Below are 23,566 nucleotides of genomic sequence, written 5' to 3'. Positions count from 1 at the left end.
AAGGGGCGGGCCGGGGCGGGCCGAGGCGAGCGGGGGCGGGGTCTCGCGCCGTCCCGGGGCGGCTCTTAGGGCCGGGCCCGCGCTGGAGCCGTGGACACCCGTCGTCGCTGTCGCCGCCGCCACCTTGGCTTCTGCTGCCACCGCCGCTGCCGGTCGCCACCATGAACCAGGATCTTCGCAGGGAGCGGGAAGCCGCCAGCTTCAACCCGGAGCTGCTCACGCACGTCTTGGACGGCAGCCCCGAGAACACCCGGCGCCGCCGAGAGATCGGTGAGGGCGGCAGGCGAGGCCTCCCTCCTTGCCCGAGCGCGGCTCGAGATTCCCTCGATGAGGAGTCGTGGGGGGGCGCTGTGGAGAGTAGGCCGCAGCGCCTGAGCCGCGCGGGGCTCAGCTGTGGGGGAGCCGGGACCCCCACTCCCTGGGGCCCCCCGGGGCTGAGTGACGGATGTCGTCCATCCCGAGAGGGGACCTGTGCCCGCACCCTGAAAGCTGCTGGGACTCAAGGGGTCACGGCGCCCTGAATTTCTGTCTTCCTCTCGATGCCCTTTAACTCCCTTGCAGAGAACCTGATTCTGAATGACCCAGACTTCCAGCATGAGGACTTGAACTTCCTCAGTCGCAGCCAGCGTTACGAGGTGGCTGTTAAGAAGAGCGCCAGCATGGTGAAGAAGATGAGGGAGTTTGGCATCGCAGACCCTGAAGAAATCGTGTGGTTTAAAAAGTAGGTATGCCTTCCCATAGATGAAGTGCCCAAGCCCAAACTTCACATTTAAACCCGCAGCCTGTGGCTTCCTTTTCCATCGGACTTGGTGTTTGAAGACTCAAATTGCATATTTTCACTCCACTTTAAAGTTACGTGTGTGAAAAACAGTGTCTGCTTTTGTGCTGGAAGCCCTTTAAAAGGATGACATTTGTAGAAGGCCGATAATGAATGGAGATGCTGCAGGGTTTGGGGTTTTTTTTCCCCTTCTTAAGAATCAGTACCCATTTGTTTGGTTCAGACATCTCAACTTGGAGTGATTTGAGTTGCTTGCAAAATGACTTTGCTCTTTGTAAGAAGGAGGCTTGTTAAATTTAGAGGCAGGATTTGGAATGATTAAAAAAATTTTTTTTTAATGGTTATTTATTTTTGAGAGAGAGAGAGAGAGCAAGCAGGGAGGGGCAGGGAGAAAGGGAGGCACAGAATCAGAAGCAGGTTCCGGACTCTGAGCTGTCAGCACAGAGCCGGACAAAAGGGCTCCAACCCACGAACCTCGAGATCATGACCTGAGCAGAAGTCAGACAGCTGAGCCACCCAGGCGCCCCCACCCTGGGACAAATTTTAGTTGCAAGACCAAACAGTATCTTGGAGCGATAGCAGATTGTCTTTCCGTATGAGAGTGTAGATGTTGAGTTGAAAATAATGGAAAATGTGGGTTGGATGAAGATTTCAGAATTGAATATAAAGCATTCTAAGAACCCAGCATTCTTGAATCTGGTGGCAGTGTGATTTAAATGGCTCTTGGGCATAGGAGACCTCAAAATGCCTTGGTCCTTATGCTGAAAAGAGTATGTACTTTTTCCAGACCGTCTGTTTTTTGTTGTGTTTTGTTTTTTAATTAGAAACAAGCACTTTTTTTTTTTTTTTGCCTTTATCTAAATAAACACTATAATTACATGACCTTAGCACAAGGTCCTTTCTTTGGCTTGTAGCCTCTCTCATGCTTCTTGTTTATTCCTGGGCACTTCGTTTTTTAGGTTTCCACATTTTAGAAGGATTCCAGTATTTTCTATCAGTAAAGATTAAGTGACGGGAATGGTGTATATTCAAGAGCTAAGAAGAATGGAACATGTTACAAGTTCTGCGTTTATGTACTAATACAAATGCTCCCTTATTCTACTGCCTCTAATATGTTCGGCGTCTAATTATTTTCAGTCTGACCTGGTTATTATTGTGGAGGATGGAATCATTTACTCTGGCCCTTAGGACTGCCTGAGAACTCCTTTCCATTTTAGTCATAAAGTTAGGATTTGTTTATTTTTGGTAGTCCAAATCAGAGTACTTACTCGCTTCCAAATGTTCTTTTTTCACTTTTGAAGTTTGTAACTCATCATGGCTGTGGGAGTATTGAGGTTGAGTAACTCCTAGATGGCTATGTGTCTGAATTACCTGAATTGGGTTTTATGTAAAATTTAAGAATTTAGTAAGGTTTTATTCTTTTTTGAAACGACCCAAAAGAAGAGGTTTGTTTCATTTTGCTTTTAAATGGTTGATGCTATGTGTTTCAGAGTTGGTTAGGAGATTTCATAATCAGTGGCGTAACCAGAGTGGAGTGAAGTCACAATGAAGTAGAACAAATTCCTTTATGTGGGTTAAAGAGCAGAGGACACAAGCCAGTTTCGTCTATCGTTTTTCACAATATAGACCTTGCTGTTTAGGGAATGTAGAGTACAAAATTTAACCCACCTTTTGATATCCTTCCAGTGGTTCTAGGACAGGACAGGGAGATCAACTTCTGCGAGAAAAGGGGATTGAAAATCAGTTTTGGCAGTTACTGAATGCCATCGAGTTTCAACCTGCCGTCCATTGTAACTAACACGCATGTTTCACGTAGCGCTAAGAAGAAAGAAATGCAGCCAGTTAACTATGACATCCTGTTAGTTGTGAGATACACCTGACTTACTACATGCTAGAACTGATGAAATACAGTAATATTTCTCTTTCTGGAGATTTTGAGCATCTACTGGTTTCTTTACAATTATTTCTCCTATCTCAAAATAAAATTCACATATGGGAATATTTTAAAGTTGATGGAATATTAGTAAAATTCTGAGATTTCTCAACTCGAGCAATAAAAGAAATGTGCTCTCCAGTCTTCGGGGTAAAAACCTTGCTGTTTGGGGAATGTAAAAGTTGTTTTCCTAATCTACTCTCCTGTAATTTTGTCTATTAACTGTCCTGTGTACTATGAAAACTAAAACGGTCTTAAGACTGTTTAAAATTCTGATGCAGATCAGCCGTGGTATCTGTTACTCTCTTTAGGTTTTACAGCTGATTCCTTGAAAAGCATTTTCAGGGGGAATTAAACAATTGAAAAACAAGCACTGGGATTTTGTTCATGAGTTGGTTTTCGAGTATCTTCAAAAGAATCTCACTATGTTTATTAACATAAACATTGGGCAGTCTGTTTTGTGTCACGTATTTTTCTCTCTGAGTTTCCCAGAATTATATTGTGTCAGTATCGTCATTTTATAAACCCACAGCGCCTCACTTCCCTCCAGGGAATAGGAGTGTCTTATCTTGCCACCATTTTTAGCACCTAAAATCCTGCTTCTATTTCTCAGAAACTCTCCTAAGTCTGTTTCCTCTTTTAGGAAAATATGATTGTTAAGGAATGCGGTGGTGCTCTTACCTTTGAGAGAACGATTTCTACATTTATCCACCTCCTCAGGCTTTTGACCCTCACTTCAGTGAGGCGGGGTGTTGCTTCTCTACAGTCCAGCAGCAGGAAACTCCTGTTAATCCAAGTTACTGAGAAGCTAACTCAATTCACTTCTTCTATTCATACCCCTCCTTTTTCCTCTTGTTCTCCACTTAGTTTAATGACATTTGACACTGGTGTAAAAAGTCTAGAATCTCTGGGTTAAAAGGGCATTTTTGATGTTTCTCGGATCCAGGCACTCCTTAGATGTTTCAGCTTGTCCACAGCACCCTTAAAGGTGATCTTCCAACCTAAAGGCGGTGGGGCTGGGATTCAATCCCCAGAAGTGAACTGACAGCCTTCTCCCTCTTTCTTTTAATTCACGCTGTCCTCATTGGACAGACCAAGATAAACCGGTGACACTGCTTCCTATTCATTCCTTGCAGAGTTGTGAAAAGCAGTTAGGTGACACTTGTTTTGTCCTTTAACATAGGTAGGTAGGTAGGTAGGTAGGTAGGTAGAGCAAAATAGACCCCGGTAAAATCTTTAATGGCATAACCAAGCTGACTAGCGTATGTAAATTGTATTTTGACTATTGCACAGTTTGTTTTGTTATTTATTTTATTTGAGACAGCGTGCAGGTGCACAAGCAGGGGAGGGACAGAGAGGGAGAGAGGATCTCAAGCAGGCATCATCGGGGAGCCAACGAGGGCCTCAATCTCATGACTGTGAGATCGTGACCTGAGCCGAAATCAAGAGTCAGATCCCCAACCGACTAAGCCACTCGGGTGTACCCACAGATTCTGTTTTATGAGAAAATAGTTGAAGGCTGAATTTTAGTATGATTGGAATTCCTTTCATCTGGAGTGGTTATCAAAGATCATCAGCAGTAAACATTTAACATTCTCACATTACCTACTTACCCATCTGTAAACTCGGAAGACTTTTAGAGATCTGTGGTTTGGCCCTGGGGTATAGTATATATTTACTATCCTAGACGTTTGCTTTATTTATCTAGGGAAAGATTAAACTATTTAGTTGTTTTTGTTAACAGTCCTACAAATAAATGTCGTATGGGGTTCCTTCTGATTTTCAGAACAAGTAAAATCTGAAAATAAACACACTCCAAAGAATCCAACCGATCAAACCAACAAATGACACCAACAAAACAAAACAAAAAAACACAGGGGTTTCTAAGCTATAAAACATGGGTAGAATTTGCTTCCTGGATGAAGTGTAGAATTAAAGAGGATTTCTGGCCCTGAAATGACTTGAGGGGGAGGCAGTAGATACCACTGGATTTGGCCTTTTTGCTGGGAAATGGTAAACTTCTGATTTAATTTCTTGAGAGAAGGCTTCAAATTGTCCTAACCTCAGTCCCTGAGGGCCATGGCTGTCTGACAAGAATGGGTAGTAGAATGCAGTTTCTAGAGTAAGGCTGAGATCCCTTTTCTTTTCTCTCCTGTAGAATACATTTGGTCAATTTTGTGGAACCTGTGAGCCTCAATTACTCCATGTTTATTCCCACCTTGCTGAATCAGGGCACCACTGCTCAGCAAGAGAAATGGCTGCTCTCCTGCAAAGGATTGGAGATAATTGGCACCTACGCCCAGACGGAAATGGGCCACGGTTAGTCCACATTTGAGGGTCTGTGGGTAACCCACCTCAGGACTTAAATTGACAAATGACCCCTGGTGTTCGTCTTTTCCTGCTGCTGCCCTTTTGGGATTTGGTCTTTCAGATGTCAAACCTTAAATAAAATCCAGCTTCTTGTTTTCTCATAGGTCATTTCCCCACAAACGTGCCCAGGACTCTCATCCTCCACTGTTCCTTCTGAAAGCCTTTTTACCCCTGCTTCACGTGTACCCCATTTTAATGACTGTTGAGCAGTTTGGAAAGATAGGATTGAAACGTGGCAAAATTGTGTTGGTGTCTATTATACAGATGACTTTGTTGGAAATTCTTGTGAGTGTTAATGGCTCAGCAACATCTGGAAGTTGCCTCTCTGCTTTAATGAAGCTGAAGATGCTGATTTTCTGGGCAGGGCAGAGGGTTGGAGCATTTAAGTGTCTTAATCTTTCTTCCATTGCCTGCTGGCTGGGCTGTAAGGCAGTTTGGGGAAAGTTTCAGGATTCTCTGCATTTGACTACAGTAGTCTTTCTTTCTTTCTTTTCTTTTTTTTTTTTTTTAAATGTTTATTTACTTTTGAGAGAGACAGAATGCAAGCAGGGGAGGGTCAGAGAGAGAGGGAGACTCAAGAATCCGAGGCAGGCTCCAGGCTCCGAGCTGTCAGCACAGAGCCGGATGTGGGGCTCGAACTCACGAACTGTGAGATGGTGACCTGAGCCGAAGTCTGACGCTCAACCGAATGAGCCACCCAGGCGCCCCGACTACAGTAGTCTTTTTATTATATCTTTTCCTTTTACGTGTTTTTGGACTTTGTATTGTCAGTCATTGGTTAAATTGTTCATAAATGCCCTACTCAAAAAAGTTTTGTGCTTGGTCTTAAGGTGAAAGAGGTTTGTTTTCATAGACAAGGCCATTGGCAGGTTTGGGGGTTTTGAATTTGTGCTGCCCAGTCTCATTCCTTAATTACCATAATGCTTCCATTATGTAAATAAGGAAAAGAGGAAGGGACGGAGATACCCTGAAAACTTCATTTTTGTGTTTGATTTGGTGCTTTTTGATTTGTGAAATGGTTTAAGATGTTCTTTATCATGATCCCCGTGAGAGCTGCAGGTTCTGTAGTGATATTGTCTTACGAACACCCGGCCAAGACACCCAGGACTTGAGCTCCAGGGATGGCCAACACTAAAGCAACCTGCCTAAGGGCAGGAATGTAACACTCTTACGGTCATCCTGGTGGGGGGAGGTGGTGGAGAGAAAGGGAGAGTTTTGTAATCTTGAAATAGTTTTGTGGTACAGAGCCCTTTATTTTGTTTTGTTTCTGTATGCATCATTGTGGAATTTGACTTACAGTGGTGCTATTTATAGGAGGCATAAAGATGCAAATTATTCTGAGGCTACATGGGCCTGATATGTATATCGGTCTAACCTTTCTGCCTCTGTAAACTACATTGTAAATGTATACTTGCCCTAAATTTTGAAAGAGGAAGAAACGGGAACTTGAAGTTTACCGGCTTGAGGAGCCCAGAAATCGGACTGAGATCCTATGTTGTTCTGGGTGAGTTTGCATTTGTCAGTTTTCTTTCCTTTGCTGCCTTTATTTTTCGGATATTTTCTTGTATTTGAACCAGCTTTGTCTTAATCTCTGTATTTTAGAGAACAGGGTTGTGAGATTGGGTCTTGCTGCTTTGCTGGAATCTTGTTCATTCATATTGGTGTTTGTCGTGCTGTGTCTGCTACTGTCCTTTTCCGGGAGCACCAGGCTGTCAGTTCATTTGCGTCCGGTGACTGTGTAAGAATAAGAAGTCCTTCAACATCAAAGAGACTGGAAATAGAGCAAATTGTGCAGAGGGAGGAAATCCTGAGCCTCTGGAATGTTGATTGGTTGACGACGGTTGTCTAAAGTATTGTCACAGAGTTGGCGGTCACGTCGAGTTTGGGATTCTTTCAGCTCTAGGTGGCTGCCGAGAAGTGAGGAGATGGTATTGCTCAGGCTCATCCCAGGATCCTCAAGAATCTTAAAATTCAGTCCCTTGCACGAAGTCTCGATCACCTGTTTTCTGTCTTCTCGCCTCTAAATACTCACCTGTCTGTGTAGGTGCACAAAACCGGACGCACATTTGGTCTCTGGGTCTGTACCCTTAAGCAAAGGCAGAGGTGTGGGCTGAGGGGCGCACCCTCTCCGTGGGGTTCTGGCGTTGAAGGGACCGTCTGTGGAACGTGGCCCAGTGATAATCATCCTGGCCGTACTTTTCTCCGGGTCACAAAGCAGGTGGTCTGTTTGGTCTTGACAGATACTTGTTCATTTCAAGTTGTGGCCACTTTACAGCAATCCTTGCTTTGTTTTCTGTTGCTGTTATTCAGGAAAATAGAGCTTATATAATACATAGTTACCATCCTGGAATATTGATGGGCTATTATCTGTACCTTCCCATCTCTAATACTCAAATATGAACTAAAGCACCTTTCTTCCTTTGAAACTCGAGAAATAGACCGTCAACTTGATTGTGTAAGCCACTAGTTTTTCTCCACTTGTATTTTCACTGCTCTGTCTCCTGTTCTCTTTCTTCTGAGTCTCTTCCCTGTTGAACTTCTCGTGAGACACGCTCCCGCGGTTTTTGGGCTGTTCTAATTCCCCGCTATTGTTTTTAATAGCGATATAAACTTCTTTATTAAAAACTGTGTCCTTTGGAGTTATGCCTTCAGAATATCTTTCTCAGATGTGAATTACTGTATTGAAAAGAACATTGTATAGCCTCCATTTCATGGTTTAACACAGAACCTTTTTATAGTGTATTTAGGGACTTGCTAGCATACTGTGTCTCCATACACCTCGTCAGCGTGGTTACTTTAAATGCTTTTGCTACCTTCATATCTAAGAGTTGAAGTTTTAATTTTCCAGTGCCAGTGAGCCTGGATGTTATTACATGTTTTGGCTTACTGTATACATTTCCTATGTATGAACTGCATTTTTCTCTGAGTATTGATTCAATAGAATCTGTGTGTTGATCTTACATGGTTATATAGTATCCTTCCAGTGTTTTTTTCTATTGCCATCTGTTTTGTTAAACGTTTTGGCTTTCTGTATTTAATGCATCCTTCTCTGAGTGGGTATAAAATTTTTTCCTCATAGCTTGGATAATTATTCTCTATTTTCTAACAGTTTTTTTTGTTTGTTTGATTGATTGATGCTTAATGCTTTGACTTGTATATGGTATAGAGTGATGAATGAATCCCATACTAATTTTATGTTTTATTAACTAGTGGGTTTTTTTTTCCCATTGTTAATTCTTTCCGGTTCTTCTTAGACTTTTATGAGTTTCTATTTCTGGAACCTTCAAAATATATTACGTTGATTTGTCCATTTTTCTCATAAATGTCATACACTGGTTCATTATTGCTTTGTAAGATATTTAAAAATCTAGTAAGATAAGCCTGCTATTGTTACATTTTAAGACCTACATATTTGGTGTTATTATATACTTCTGGGAGAATTATGATCTTAATTTGTCAAAATCTAAATTATATTCTACAGGAATTTCAAATCTGTGTTACATTAAATCCTTATATTTCCTTGGGAAGTATTATCTTTATTATAATAAAGGACTGACATCTTGACCAGGATTTAGCAATTTCTTTTCTGTTATTTATCTTCTTTTATCCATCCCATTAGTGCTGATATTTTTTTCTTTTTTTTTTTTTTTTAAATTTTTTTTTCTTTTAATGTTTATTTTTGAGACAGAGAGAGACAAAGCATGAACAGGGGAGGGTCAGAGAGAGGGAGACACAGAATCTGAAACAGGCTCCAGGCTCTGAGCTGTCAGCACAGAGCCCGACGCGGGGCTCGAACTCATGGACAGTGAGATCATGACCTGAGCCGAAGTCGGTCGCTTAACCGACGGAGCCACCCAGGTGCCCCTGATATTTTTTTCTTAATTAAATCTTTAATATCCTGAGCTAAGTTACTTAAACATTTTTAAACATTTTGTTGCTTTTATAAATTGTTTTTCTCTTTCCTGATATATCTCCTTTAATGGTCCTAATGGGTAATAATGCAGTGGGTTTTTTTCCTTATAGCCTACAGCTTTTCTAAGTTCACTTATTATTGATGGTATTTTATTGTTGATTCCCTGGCATTATAATCATGCTGTCCGTGGAGATACTATTTTGAGTTCTTTCTTTCTTATATATTATCAGTCTAATAATTTGTCCTCAGCATTGGCTACCAGCCTTTCCAGCCCAGTATCACGTAGCAGATACTGGGCAGGCCTTTTGGTGTTAATGTTTTTTTTTCTGTTTTTTTTTTTTAAGTTTATTTATTTTTGAGAGAGACAGAGACAGAATGTGAGTGGGTTAGGGGCAGAGGGAGAGGGAGACACAGAATTCAAAGCAGGCTCCAGGCTCCGAGCTGTCAGCACAGAGCCCGATGCGGAGCTCGAACCCACAAGCTGTGAGATCATGACCTGAGCCGAAGTCGGACGCTCAACCGACTGAGCCACCCAGGCGCCCCAGGTGTTAATGGTTTTAAAAGAATTGACTGCACCGCTTCACCATAGCAAAATGTTCGTCCTTGATAATTTCAAAATAAATTATTTAAAAATAATATATAATCTTTATCGTGCATAACCAGCTTTATGCAACAAATACTTGATTTAAGTAAAAATAAATAAATAAAAACAAAAACTATCCAGTCACTTTCTCCTTGCAACGTGTCTAAATTTCATCCACTTGTGAATAGTCCTTATCTTAGTCACGAGAGACATTTTTCTCCTAAAAACATTCTTTGGTCTCAAAACGGTTTCTTTTTCTTTTTTTTTTTGTTTTTTTTGTTTATTTATTTTGGAGAGACAGAGAGTGAGAGAGGGAGGGGCAGAGAGAGGGACACCGAATCTGAAGTAGGCTCCAGGCTCTGAGCTGTCAGCACAGAGCCCTGTGTGAGGCCTGAGCTCATGAGCTGTGAGATCATGACCTGAGGCTTAACCCACTGAGCCACCCAGGTGCCCCTCAAAACGGTTTCTGATTACAATAGTTTACCCCTGCCCTACTAAGTGTATTTTTGTAACCTGGGTATTTGTTGCTCCGTTATACGGCACCCTGGTGCAGACCCCTCCCAGGAGTCTGCTGGGTGCTTCAGAGTGGCCCTGCCTTTACCAGCAGTTGCCCTGGGTTCTAGTAACGCATAGTAGTCTTTCAGCCCTAAAAGTGGCTGGTCCCAAGCCTCAGTTTTCAGCCCCGGTTCAAAGAGTTTTCTTCTGTTGCGTCCTAGGTGTACATTGATTTTTCTTCCTAGGTCCCATCCTTTTCGAAACTGGAGACAGTGGCATTCCTGTTTGTGAGTGAAAGCACTCTCTCTCCTCACGTGAATGTGTTTATCTGAGGACTTCCACTATTTTTTTAACTGTTTGTTTTTTTTTTTTTTTTTTAATGTTTATTTATTTTTGAGACAGAGACAGAGCATGAACAGGGGAGGGTCAGAGAGAGAGGGAGACACAGAATCGGAAGCAGGCCCCAGGCTCTGAGTTGTCAGCACAGAGCCCGACACGGGGCTCGAACTCACGGACCGTGAGATCATGACCTGAGCCGAAGTCGGAAACTTAACCGACTGAGCCACCCAGGCGCCCCTTAACTGTTTATTTTAAAATGATGATAAATTCGTAGGAAGTTGCAGAAATAACAGAGAGAGATCCCATGGACCTCTCACCCATTTTCCACCAGTGCTGACATCTTACGGGATTTCCATTTGCTGCTTCCTAGGCTGGCTGCTCTGATCTGGGCAAGGTTTTCTGGTGTCCTCATCATTGTGCTCAGTCCTCATTGCACTTGGATAAGAACTGCCCCAATCAGAAGATGTGATTAGGTGGTGGGATTCTTGTCCTCACTCTGCCATTATCTTCTTGATCTGAAAGCACTTAACTCACCTCAGTCTAATTTCTTTGTAAAATGAGCACATCGGTTGCACGTTTTTTGATTTTTATGTGATCGGATAGCTGAAAGCCCAGCCACCCGATTGGAAGACAGTTGATCGGCTCTTGCCTGGGCAGCGTGCCCCGGTTATTTCCCTCCTTACTTTCGGAACAAACTGAGAAATTTTAAAACTGAATTGTTGTGTCAGTTCATTTCTAATAGAATAATAAGAGCAGTATATAGTTGATGAAGTTAGAGCTGGAAGTTAAATAGAATGCCAGCGATGTGGAACAAGAACAAAGGCATATCAATCTACTTCCTATTGGAAATAAATTCACACGAGTCTAAGGCACCTGCAGATTTTAAATGGAAAAGAATGACTTTAGAAAGTGGACTCCGGGGGCCCTTGGCTGGCTGAGTTGGTAGAGCATGTGACTCTTGATCTCAGTGCCATGAGTTCAAGCCCCACGCTGGGTGTGGAGCCTACTTAAAAAAAACAATAAATGAAATACATTTTTTTTAAGTGGATTCAAAATTACTAAACCTAAGATGTTTATTATCATTAGTGATAATTCACGTTTAACCGCCCTGTAATGCATGAATCTGTTATTTGTAATTATTATTATTATGGTCTTTCCTAGAAATTGCATGTCTTTTTTTATTTCTGCACTTAATTACCAGATGCAGAGCACTGCCCATTTTTGTATTAAATTGTTTCAGTAGGGCCTGGCTGGATATTTGTGATGAATCTGAATGAAATTAGCAGATTCATGTGAGGGGTGTGGATCTGTGCTGGATGTTTTATGGGCCAGCACAAAGCACTCCAGCCTGGAAGCTGGATGCATTCTTGAAAATGCATCTAGGAGACACTTTATCTGGGGGAGCATATTGTCGGCCTGAGAGACCGAAGTTCTCCGGTCTCACCTTCTCATCAGGGTAAATCATTGTACAACTTGAATTCTCCATTCCATACAATCTCTTCACATTTTTTATTTCCTTTGATTTAATTGCAAGGCTGGACTCCTCTGCCCGACTCGCATATTTCTGCGCTGCACGGGCTTTGGAATCGGAAGCCAGTCCTCAACCCAGATTAATTATCCAAGAGTTGAGTAGCTTAAGAAAAAACTTCTCGCCAAATTGAGGAAAATGGAATTTGCCAAGAGTTTATGAAAGTAATACAAAAAGGGGCAGTGCTCCTATCAATGATAAAGTCCACCCAGCTAACCCATACTTAAAAGAATTTTTTTTTCTCCTTCCCTTTACTCTGTTCACATTGCTGATTCTCTCACACCTGATGACTCTTCTCTCAAATGCCCATCCTTGGTATTTCTTCGAAGTTTTGTGCACCGAGGGCGGCCTGAGCCTCTGGATCTTCACTTGGGCATGTTCTTGCCTACTTTACTTCACCAGGCAACCGCGGAACAACAGGAGCGCTTCTTCATGCCCGCCTGGAACTTGGAGATCATTGGCACTTATGCCCAGACAGAGATGGGCCATGGTATGGTGCATTCAGTCTACCTTCTGGGTTGGGTGGGACTCTGCAAGCTTAGCAAACAGGGAGAGCCCACCACAGGTTAGCAATGGCATCGCCACCTACTGTGATCTTTCTGCAGAGTCCAGGCTTTTCGCGTATACAAGTCTCGGCGTAGACATTGCCTTGGTCAGTGGAAATTAAAGGTTATGTTAGCACAGAGATAGGCTGATTATTCTTTTTCATGGTTCCCCTTCAGTAGGTCAAGGATTTGTTTCCTGAGTGGGTTTTCAAGTTCACTGGAGTTACGTAGGATTTGTGTGCATGTGGAATTGGAACCCATCTTTTTTTCTTTATTACTCTCATTACCTTTGCTACTGATAGCTTAATGAACTTGCACAAATTCCAGAAGAAACACAGCTTAATAGTACATGTGCTCTTTGACTTGCTTCCGGGAAATGAGTGGCTTTATATAACCATAATGTGAGCATTTTATACTTTGACTTTTTTTGTGCCTTGATTCAGTAAAGTTCTGAAGTTGGTTTGGCCAAAGGTTATTTCAAAAATAAGATAAGGCGCACTTCTAGGCCATCGGTCTGGGAGACGGTGGCTGTCCCTGTTATCTGGTGTGAATTGGTATCTGTGTTTGCTATTCATTTCCTTCTGTCTTCTCTTCTCCTACTTAGAGGTTTCAGAACAACTGGTCTAATGTATGTTTGCCACACTTGCTCCTTCTGTGTGTACAACTTCATCTTGATTTTACAGCTAATTTGGCTCTTGGTGCTGAGTCATATTTCACAAGACTGAAAGTGGAGTACTGTTTCGTTCGGCTGTGCATTTGCAAACAATTTGTCACTATCTGTTCTGTTACTGTATTACTTCTTTTTCTATAAAAACTTCTTTGGTTAAAAAAAAAAAAAAACCTTCTGTGGTGAAATGAGTCTTAGTATCTGGTTCCTGGATTCACACTTGGGAAGGTTGTGGATCACTCATAAAGTGGCCGTTTCTGTAACTCCACTTGGAAGTTTCTAAATGTTTCAAAGTGTAAGTGTTTAATGAGGTCTGTCATTATCAAACCAGTCTGGTAAAAAGGTCCTCAGCATTTGCTTCAGGGTAGTGTTATTAGAGGGAGTGTCGCTTAGAACATTTTTCCATAACTGTTTTCAAAGAATTTTGGCACATTTATATTAGGATCTAACGCATGAACCCTTGTCCATCTCCAATAAACGTAACCGGAACTCTTCCTTGTCACGCTAATGAACCAGCCAGGTGGAAGTTAAAGGCCTGGTATTGGAAAACTCACACCTTATTCTTTGATCTTTAGAAATCCAAAGTCACAGCTGCGGCTCTTTTTCCCCCATAGTGATTATAGTTTTTTTTTAAGTCTCATTTTCTATTCTAGCCATCCCTCTGAAATAAGTCCTTAATTTACAAGAACTTTGGCTGGAGTCTCTTTCTGTCACCTGTTATCTTAGTCTTCGTAAATAGAGAAGTCCAGAATGTTGAACTGGTGTGGTAAACACAATACGTGAGTTGACGTTGGCATACCAAAGCTTAGAGGTGTTAAAGAGACGTTTAGCTTCCCTGTTATGTTCATATCCTGTGATCTTCTGAAAATATGATTCTAAAATGCCTTTACATTTTCTTGATTTAAATAATGTTACAAATCCACTGTCATAGAGGTGAATCAATTCAAGTGTAGAAACAGAACATGCTTGACATATTTTCAACCTAATAGGAGTTGTCTGGTTTAAGTATAGGAAATGATGGGGATGCCTGGCTGGCTCCGACAGTGGAGCACGTGACTCTTGATCGCGGGGTTATGAATTCAAGCCCCATGTTGAGGTGTAGAGTTTGTTTGTTTGTTTGTTTGTTTTAATTTTTATGTTAAGTACGCTCCACACCCAGTGTGGGGCTTGAACTCATGACCCTGAGATCAGGAGTCACAGGCTTCACCATCTGAGCCAGCCAGGCACCCCCGTAGAGTTTTCTGTAAAAAAAAAAAAAAAAAAAAAAGATAGGAAATTAACGTATCTTGGTTATCAGCTATTTGTAGCTCATATACAAATGTTTTGTTGCCTTTAGATTTTGTTGTTCTCTGAGCTGTTTCTAGAGCTGAAAGGAGGAGGCAGGAGATTTAACCCTGTGCTTGTTTTTTTTTTGCCCTTATTTTACACGAAGTGAATTTAACTTATTTCCTTAGGAACTCATCTCCGAGGGTTGGAAACCACAGCCACTTACGACCCTGAAACTCAGGAGTTCATTCTCAACAGCCCTACCGTGACCTCCATCAAGTGGTGGCCTGGTGGACGTATGTGACGTTTTTAGCGTTTCTTGGATGTTTCAAAGAGTCATTACAAGATTGTGTGTAGAATGTAGAGCTTGTACAAGAATATCCTTTTGAAGTCTGGAGAGAACTCTTCAGTCTTAAGCTCTTCTGAGCTGTTTCACAGTCTCTTACAGTGCATGTTCTAGATATGTCTATATTTACAACATAGAGAGTTCAGCCTCTTACTCTCTTTTCTTAATTTTTCTTCCCAACATTCCTTTTTTTTTTTTGTAATTTTTTTTTTTTTTAACGTTTATTTATTATCAAGAGACAGAGCATGAGCAGGGAAGGGGGAGAGAGAGGGAGACATGGAATCCAAAGCAGGCTCCAGGCTCTGAGCTGTCAGCACAGAGCCCAACGCGGGTCTCGAACTCACGGACAGTGAGATCATGACCTGAGCTGAAGTCAGTTGCCCAACCAACTGAGCCGCCCAGGCGCCCCTCTTCCCAACATTCCTATTGTTAGCTCAGTTTCCTTGGTCATCATTTAAAGTAACTTAGTATTCCCTGCTTGGTTATAATTAATTTAAATGTAAAGAGCCCCATGTGGCTAGTGGCCACTGTTCTGGAAAGCAGTTCCGTAAGAGAGAAAAAGGAAATGAATAGTGGTCTTATGGTTATCTTAAAAAAAAATTTTTTTATGTAAACAAATGAGAAAAAAGTAGAAAAGAAAGCAAAGTCTTTTTAAAATGGAGGATTACTATCAAACCAAGAGGCTGTACACCTTAAACTTATAAATGTGATAGGTTAATAACATCTCAATAAAATTTGTATAAAAGCTTTTACATATATGTAAAACAAAGGATTGCTTTACCAAAATTCAATACATTTTCATAACTGTCCGCTTAAGTGGATTTCTTTCTGAAAACTGGGTATGGTGCCGTCATAAGACGCCCAGAGAGTTCCCAGCTTATGGTGTTTAACATATGGCTTTTCCGCCCCATTTCTATCCTTTGAAAGTGTAAGAATGCTTGCGCTCACTTCTCTGTCTCGTTCTCTTTGATGTTGCAGTTGGAAAGACCTCAAATCATGCGATAGTTCTTGCCCAGCTCATCACAAAGGGCAAGTGCTACGGATTACATGCCTTCATCGTACCGATTCGTGAAATTGGGACCCATAAGCCTTTGCCAGGTTAGAACTGTTCATCTGATGTTGAGGTAAAGAGCTAAACCGATCACTTTCTTCTGCAGAAAGTAGAACACAGCTGAAGAGGCCAGTGCCAGCCAGGAATCGCAGAGCGCAAACATCTGGTGACTTTCCTTTCTTCTGTGGTAGGTATTACTGTTGGCGATATCGGCCCCAAATTTGGCTATGATGAGATGGATAATGGCTACCTGAAGATGGACAATTATCGTATTCCCAGAGAAAACATGCTGATGAAGTATGCCCAGGTATATTTAGAGGAGCAGACGTGTCAAACATTGGGGTTTCAGCCGCTGTTGATAACCACGGGGTTAGAAGGGTCTGTTCTTCTAGAAGGGAATAATAGAGTTTTATTCCCAATGCTTCTTTTATTAATGACCATGAAATCAAAAGCAGTTGGCAGGTATGAAGAGCATATTCTAGTTTGCTAAACCAGCGGGTCTCAGACTTCAGCATGTGTCGGAATCACCTGGAGGGCTGTTTAAAGTAGATCGGGATGGGGACTGAGATTTTGTATTTCAAGCAAGTTCCCAGGAGATGCCGCCACTCTGGGGACCAAACTTGGAGAATCACAAGCCCCACCTGCCAGTTGGGTTTAACAGAAGGAAGCATCAGTCCCGTGTTCTTTGTCCAGGTGAAGCCTGATGGCACGTACGTGAAGCCCGTGAGTAACAAGCTGACCTACGGGACCATGGTGTTTGTCAGGTCCTTCCTCGTAGGAGAAGCCGCTCGGTCTCTATCCAAGGCTTGCACCATCGCCATCAGATACAGCGCTGTGAGGCACCAGTCTGAGCTCAAGCCAGGGTAAGGGTGGCATCGGTGCCGAAGACCTACCTTTGACCCCATTCACATACCAGAATTTTCAAATGTGATCCAGAGAATACTCACTGGCTATGCAAAATTAGCTAAGATGGCGGCGTGCCGGATCTTAAGTGGAAAGATGAGAGTGGGCACGTTATTTTTAGCCTTCTAAGAAAAACAGTGATATTACCTGAGCTCTGCAATTGAAATGTTTAGAACACTGAAGGCAATTTGAAAATCCTTAATTGCTACTAACAACTATGAATTGGGTTTGGTGAAAGTGGCGTGAAACTTGATTCCCTCTTGTGTTCCCGGCCACAGTTCTTACTGCTGCCTTTCACTTGAACGTGACTCCCCAATAACCTTTTTTTTTTTTTAATTAAAAAAATTTTTTTTAACATTTATTCATGTTTGAGAGACAGAGAGACAGAGTGCTAGCAGGGGAGGGCAGAAAGAGAGGGAGACACAGAATCCGAAGCAGCCTCCAGGCTCTGAGCCATCAGCACAGGGCCCGACACAGGGCTCGAAGTCACGAACCGTGAGAGCATGACCTGAGCTGAAGTTGGACGTCCACTCAACCGACTGAGCCACCCAGGCACCGCCCCCCCCCCCCCGATAAGCTTTTTTATTTAACTCTTACAGAAGGAATAAAGAAATCAGTAAGAGCTGACCTGCTTAGACATCAGATACTTAATTCTGTTCATTGAGACTTCTCCAGTATTGTGGTTAAGATAGTTTATTCAGCTATCTAAGTGTTAGATGTTTTTATCATTGCTTTCCTTCTGCGAAGTTGATTCTGATTTTGTATGTTGCTGTGAGATAGTTTCCTTAGTCATACTGCAAAGACTTAGATATGAACTTCACAGCTAGAAAATTCTGTGACCTAGGCAGTTCAACAAGGCGGTTGAGAACATGGTCTTCTGTAGCCAAACAGCTAGACTTAAATTGAGGATCTGCCACGTATTAGCTGTGTGACCTCAGGCAGGTTTTTCACCTCTTGTTTTCTCCTCTGTATAATGGAGAAAATAATAGCCACTGCAATATATCAAAGTGTTTAGACTAGAATCTGGCACCTGTTAGTTCCATGTGAGTGTTTACTTCTTTTTCTTCTGTATCCTTTAGTGAACCAGAACCACAGATTTTGGATTTTCAGACCCAGCAGTATAAACTCTTCCCACTCCTGGCTACTGCCTACGCCTTCCAGTTTGTCGGCGCGTACATGAAGGAGACCTACCATCGGATTAATGAGGACATTGGCCAAGGGGACCTGAGTGAACTGCCCGAGGTATGTGTTTACTCATTCGCTTGTGGGCACCCTCGCATTTGACATTTGCCTGTTGGATAATGTCCAGACAGAACTAATTGTTGGGATTTCTGGTAAAGAATCCATATATTCCCAAAAGAATTTTTTTTTTTTAATTGAAAGTGGATCACGTATGAAGATACGTGGGTTTTGTTTTTAAGTTTCAGAAGTACTGTACTATGTTGGTCATTGGTTAATCAAAGGAACATAATTGGTGACTTTTTGCCAAGCAGAACAGTTTGGAAGGGAGTGTGGGAACACTAATTCAGGCCACTGATAGGATCGTGCTTCCGTTCGCACGCATGCCACGTGATGTTGCAAGTGACTGGCACCTAGGTGAGGAAGAGTGCTCCTCGCTGCATCCCGGACCAGACTGCTGGCGTCACCCACGTTCTGACGGCCTGTGCTCTCCCCCTCCAGCTTCATGCCCTTGCCGCCGGGATGAAGGCTTTCACCTCCTGGACAACTAATGCTGCCATCGAAGCTTGTCGGATGGCTTGTGGCGGGCATGGCTATTCTCACTGCAGCGGCCTTCCAAACATTTATGTCAATTTTACCCCCACCTGCACCTTTGAGGGAGAGAACACTGTCATGATGCTGCAGACGGCTAGGTGAGAACCTGATTTGCGATTTCGCCGCTGTCGAGAATGTTTGCGTCATCTTCATCGGTTCCTGTTCCCGTGTTTGCTCTTCACGTTCTATTTGTTCCTGTAGTCTGTGGTTTTGCCTTCCATCCTGACCCACTGTTTTTATCTCATGGTCAGACGAGTGAGTAGGAAACACCTGTCATCCAGCTTAGAGTCATTGCAAGAGTTTGCCTCTGTGTCATGAGAGTGTAGGTACTGAAGGCGTGTGTACCGGTGATTTGTAGGTTCCTGATGAAAAGTTATGACCAGGTGCACTCAGGAAAGTTGATGTGTGGCATGGTGTCCTACTTGAATGACCTGCCCAGTCAGCGCATCCAGCCGCAGCAGGTCGCGGTCTGGCCGACTGTGGTGGACATCGACAGCCCCGACAGCCTAACGGAAGCCTATAAACTCCGCGCAGCCAGGTGAGCCCACCCTTAGGAGCTGGGATCGGCAGCCGGTGGGGGGAGCTCTGGGGGCTGGGGCCCGATGGAAGAGCAGGAAGCCTGAGTACTGCTCATCATTTCCTGCAAGCTCCAGTTTTCTTTCATCTCTTAACAGATTAGTAGAAATTGCTGCAAAAAACCTTCAAAATGAAGTGATTCACAGAGAAAGCAAGGAGGTAGCATGGAATCTAACTTCCATTGACCTTGTTCGAGCAAGCGAGGTCGGTGGTCATGCTCCCTTCCCCCCTCCCTCCCTCCCTCCCTGTCTCCTTCCTGTCTCTCTCTCCATTCTTCACCCCACCCAATTCCACCCCGTTTTCTTAGTGCAGAAACCCTCATTGCTGTGCATTGAATCTTTTTCAAAGGTTCTCTCCTTCTGGTGTGTTTTTATCTAGGCACATTGCCACTATGTGGTAGTTAAGCTCTTTTCAGAAAAACTCCCCAAAATCCAAGATAAGTCCATCCACACTGTCTTGAAGAATTTATGTCTCTTGTACTGCCTGTATGGAGTCAGTCAAAAGGCAGGGGACTTTCTGCAGGTCAGTGTTTGCTGAATTTAAGTCCTTTTCTTTGCTGGAAAAATAGTCGTGGTCTACTTTACAGTTGCGTATGTGCATGTATATGTGAATATCTGTCGGCATACGTGAATATATGTCTAAACGTTTGCCTGTTCCGTTCCTCTTAGGGAGGCATCATGACGGAGTCTCAAATTACCCAAGTAAATCAGCGCATTAAGGAGCTGCTGACTGTGATTCGCCCAGATGCTGTTCCTTTGGTCGATGCGTTTGACTTTCAGGATGTGACACTCGGCTCTGTGCTCGGCCGTTATGATGGGAACGTGTATGAAAACTTATTTGAGTGGGCCAAGAAGTCCCCACTGAACAAAGCAGAGGTACCAAAAACAATGTTTTTTCACCTTTTGAAACTCCTCATTTAAATATTAAGGCAGGAGAGGCGCCTGGGTGGCTCAGTCCGTTAAGCTTCCGGCTCTTGATTTCAGCTCAGGTCATGAGTTTGAGCCCCACATCGGGCTCTCTGCTGTCAGAATGGAGCCTGCCTGGGATTCTTTCCCTCTCTCTCTGCCCCTCCCCAGCTCACGCATTCTCTCTTTCTCAAAATAAATAAGCATTAAAAATAAATTTAAAAAAAATGTTAAGGCAGGAAAGACCTCAGAGTGACTCACCTGTGTGAAAGCTTTGGAAACTCCTGTGGCCACTTAGACAGTCACTTTGTTTGAGTAACAGATCCAGAAAGGAACTGGGTCGTCCCCACAGTATGCAGGTTTTTCATTTCCGTGAGTTTTTAATAACTAACTGAAAATTTCCAAACAAATACAAAAAACAGAATACATGTACACCCCTGTGGACCCTTTGTCACACTTCAGTGACACACTCATGGCCAATGTGTTTCACCTGAGCCCCCCCCCCCCGCCCCCCACCCTCTCCCCTTGGGATTATTTTGAAACAAATCCAAGATACCAGATAACTGTATCCATAGACATTTCTCTATCTCTAAAATTTAGGTATCTCTAAAAGATATGTTTTTTGAAAACGTAACCACAGAACCATTCTCCCACCTAAACAAATTAAGAATAATTTCATGAACTACCCAATCAATGTCCAAATCCTCTAATTGACTCCGTTTTTTTCTTCCCCTTTAGTTTTTCAAATCAGGATCCAAATAAGGTCCAGATAATTTCTCAATTAAAAGTATGCTCTTTTACATCGCCAGCTCCTTGTCAGTGATTTTTTTCTCTCTCCCTTCCCTGCAGGTCCATGAATCTTACCACAAGTATTTAAAGCCCCTGCAGTCCAAGCTCTGAAGGGTCATGATGAGAAGTTTCATTTGCTCCAGAAAGCAGCTGTACTCCGCTCCCCTTATACTCATCACACAAATCTGCTTGGAATCTCTATCAAATTCAGAGAGCTATAGAGCAAATGATAAATTGAGCCCTTTCCTCTTTTTATAAATGAAGAAAAAAAATGGACAAATTTCAGAGATTAAATGAGAAAAACAGATGTGTTTTAAGTGCAATTAACACTGCAAGAGACGTATCGAGCATCAGAAGAAGCTTTAAGAAATGCAGCATGCCTTCCATTTGTAGTGCTGCTGGTTCCAGTAGGCCATGACTTTTGATAACTAGTAGAATTTAACTACTGAGTAGTTAATTATTTTCACCTCTTAATTGCTAATCACTGGATATGTGTTTTTAAGCAAAGGTATTTTTTAAGCGGGGTACATAGGACCCTTCCCAGCTTTTCTGTTAAACGTTCCTGTCATGGGCCCTGGCTAAGAAGCAGGACTGAAGAAAAGGGATATGGGGAAAGAAACTAATCAAGACATTTAGTGTGAGTGAGTTTGTGCCCGACACGTTGACGCGACGTGCCCATTTGCCCCGCTTTGCCGACCTGGTATTTCCACCTAACTATTCACAGTAGCACCTTTCCAGCATGAGGACTTCTTCGACTTCAGCACAGGCCTAGAATAGGATCACTGTCCCGCATAATTAGGAGTTACTCTTCCTTCCATTCGAGGGATCCCTAAATCGTCTGTGCAGTAGCATTGCAATTCACTTTGTCCCAAACTTCTTAGGAAAGGGCAACAAGCAAAATCATCTCTGCATCTGACTTCTGGCAACTGATGGCACCTCTGGTCGTGTGGTGTTTCCTCTCCCACCCCTTTCTCTGTCCCGAAAGAGATCCTAAGAAAGGAAAAGAAGGGGTCACAGTTCCTTCATAGTAGAATGAGTATGGGGAGAGCTCTCTCAGGTATGGTCACTGTGACTGTGGTGTCCATACTAACTGGATATTCTGGAACAATCTAGATTTTTCAATAGTCTATTACAGCGCTTGGAGGTTACAGTGTTTGGCATTATAAAATAGAAGCATCACTCAGGCCACCTCTTCCACCCAGGGCGAGCACAGAAAACCCCTTTGACAAACCACGGCTTCTGATTTTGGATGTAAATCATCGAATCAAAATAATCATCGAAACTATGGCTAATGGATAAATGCCAGTTTCACAGAATCTCTCTCTTACTGTACATTGGCTTTATTTTCAGTCTGTTCCTAGGAGATTGATCAGAATTGCAACATTGTCCTTTGAGCCAAAATCTAATTTACACAATCACTCTGCATTTAAAAGTTAAACATGGACCTCCTAGTGAAGTTTTTTCTTAAAATCAATGTAAAGCAACACATTAGCTGATTTTTTGTTTTGTTGTGTTTGTTTTTTCTTTTACCTGTTAACTGTATCTGTAACTTCTGCCTCATGAATCCAGTTGTTCCGTAATCAGGCTTGAGAATGTAGGATAATTCAGGGAAATGTCTCCCTACCTTGGGACCCAACATAAAAACTATCCCAGTGGAACCAGTTATATGAGATTTTCAGGTCCCACAGAAATGCTGTTGACACAAGCCTTAATCCTTCCATCAGGAAAGCTGCTTGGGAATTGTAAGACTGAAGTAAGCAGTCTATTAATTTCATTGGAATAGATCTTGACAGTAGTTCAGATTCTGGGAAATAAAATAGATTTAAATTGCTTAATATCAGCCTGTTACGTGTAAAATTGCCTCAGACTTAGTGGTTAATTTAAATACCTTGTTCACAGATGATCATCTGTAGTTGGGACCTGATCCAGCTGCATTGATCTGGGATCTATCTTAGCAGGTCTGAGCAAGCTGTGGACACAACAGCCGACTTCAGTCCTGCACCTTGAGTTTACTTAAACGCGAAATCTGATATTTGATACTGTTTTTACTAACACTGGGATTTTTGTCTTGAACTTTATTCACTGTAATCTAAATATAGTAAAACCTCTCTAATTTGTACTGTCATGAGGGAAAGAGAATGCCACGTAATTAAACATAAGCTGAAATTATGAAATTTTAAGGTACGGTTTTATGAGGTTATTAGGTTCAGTAGCAGAACAAAACGGGAAGGAGTGAGGCCTGCCTGGGCAGATCGCTCTAAATCCTGTCACTGGTGTGGTTCTGCAGCTGCTGTGCGGGATCCCACTGGTGCACGAGTTCGTGCTTACGGCCGCTCTCGAAGCAGCATATCCAGTTTGCTCTCCCGAAGAAGCCAGGCTTTGCTACAGATAGGTTTCGTTCTGTTTGGTTCTTCGGTGAGCCGTTTTCACAAAAAGTACAAAGATACAGCCTCTTCTCCAAACTGATGGATAAATGCAGAGAGGCTGGAAGATTTTTCTGTTAGATACTGATGGAAGCCTTTTTGAAAAAGTACTATGAACAGAACTCAAAATTGGGAAATTGAGGTTTAATAGGATTTTGCGATTTGTAACGGATGAAGGTTGATTCTTCCTGAAGTATTTGGAGCTCTACTAGATGCATATATACCAAGGAGTATTCCAGCCTTTGGACATTAGTGATCTCAGAGCGCAGTTGGTTCCAAAGCCTTCAGGGCCTTTCATGTTCTGGTCTTCAGAACAAAGCAGTGCTAAGTATCAGCTTTTCTTCAGAACATTGGCTTAATTGCAACATTAGCTATGTTCACAT

At 42.5% G+C, this 23,566-nt stretch overlaps 1 protein-coding gene across 2 annotated transcripts; it reads left to right on the top strand.

The window, feature by feature from the left end:
• The first annotated feature begins 64 nt into the window (after positions 1-64).
• On the top strand, positions 65-21,067 carry ACOX1 (acyl-CoA oxidase 1). Of its 2 annotated transcripts, none has more exons than XM_015541626.2 (14): positions 65-270; positions 562-721; positions 4,870-5,030; positions 14,606-14,713; positions 15,742-15,861; positions 16,006-16,121; positions 16,508-16,677; positions 17,797-17,959; positions 18,398-18,588; positions 18,849-19,028; positions 19,165-19,270; positions 19,445-19,588; positions 19,735-19,941; positions 20,821-21,067. In XM_015541626.2, exons 1-14 carry the CDS (start codon positions 162-164, stop codon positions 20,869-20,871), a joined length of 1,986 nt encoding a protein of 661 aa, XP_015397112.2. In that variant the 5' UTR covers positions 65-161; the 3' UTR covers positions 20,872-21,067. The 2 variants fall into 2 exon arrangements, with proteins under 2 accessions (XP_015397112.2, XP_042823770.1); XM_042967836.1 differs by lacking the exon at positions 4,870-5,030 and adding an exon at positions 12,269-12,429 and having other exon boundaries at positions 68-270.
• Positions 21,068-23,566: the final 2,499 nt, after the last annotated feature.

Source organism: Panthera tigris, chromosome E1 (assembly GCF_018350195.1).
Source record: "Panthera tigris isolate Pti1 chromosome E1, P.tigris_Pti1_mat1.1, whole genome shotgun sequence".
Lineage (NCBI taxonomy): Eukaryota > Metazoa > Chordata > Mammalia > Carnivora > Felidae > Panthera > Panthera tigris.
This window is presented reverse-complemented; position numbering and strand designations above follow the sequence as displayed.

What these genes read in the sequence shown, in the direction of transcription:
- ACOX1 (XM_015541626.2), top strand. Translation starts at nt 162, where the DNA reads ATGAACCAGGATCTTCGCAGGGAGCGGGAAGCCGCCAGCTTCAACCCG. An exon ending in CCAGACGGAAATGGGCCACG is followed by an intron (nt 5,031 to 14,605) that starts GTTAGTCCACAT and finishes TTATTTCCTTAG; the next exon opens with GAACTCATCTCCGAGGGTTG. An exon ending in ACCTGAGTGAACTGCCCGAG is followed by an intron (nt 17,960 to 18,397) that starts GTATGTGTTTAC and finishes CTCCCCCTCCAG; the next exon opens with CTTCATGCCCTTGCCGCCGG.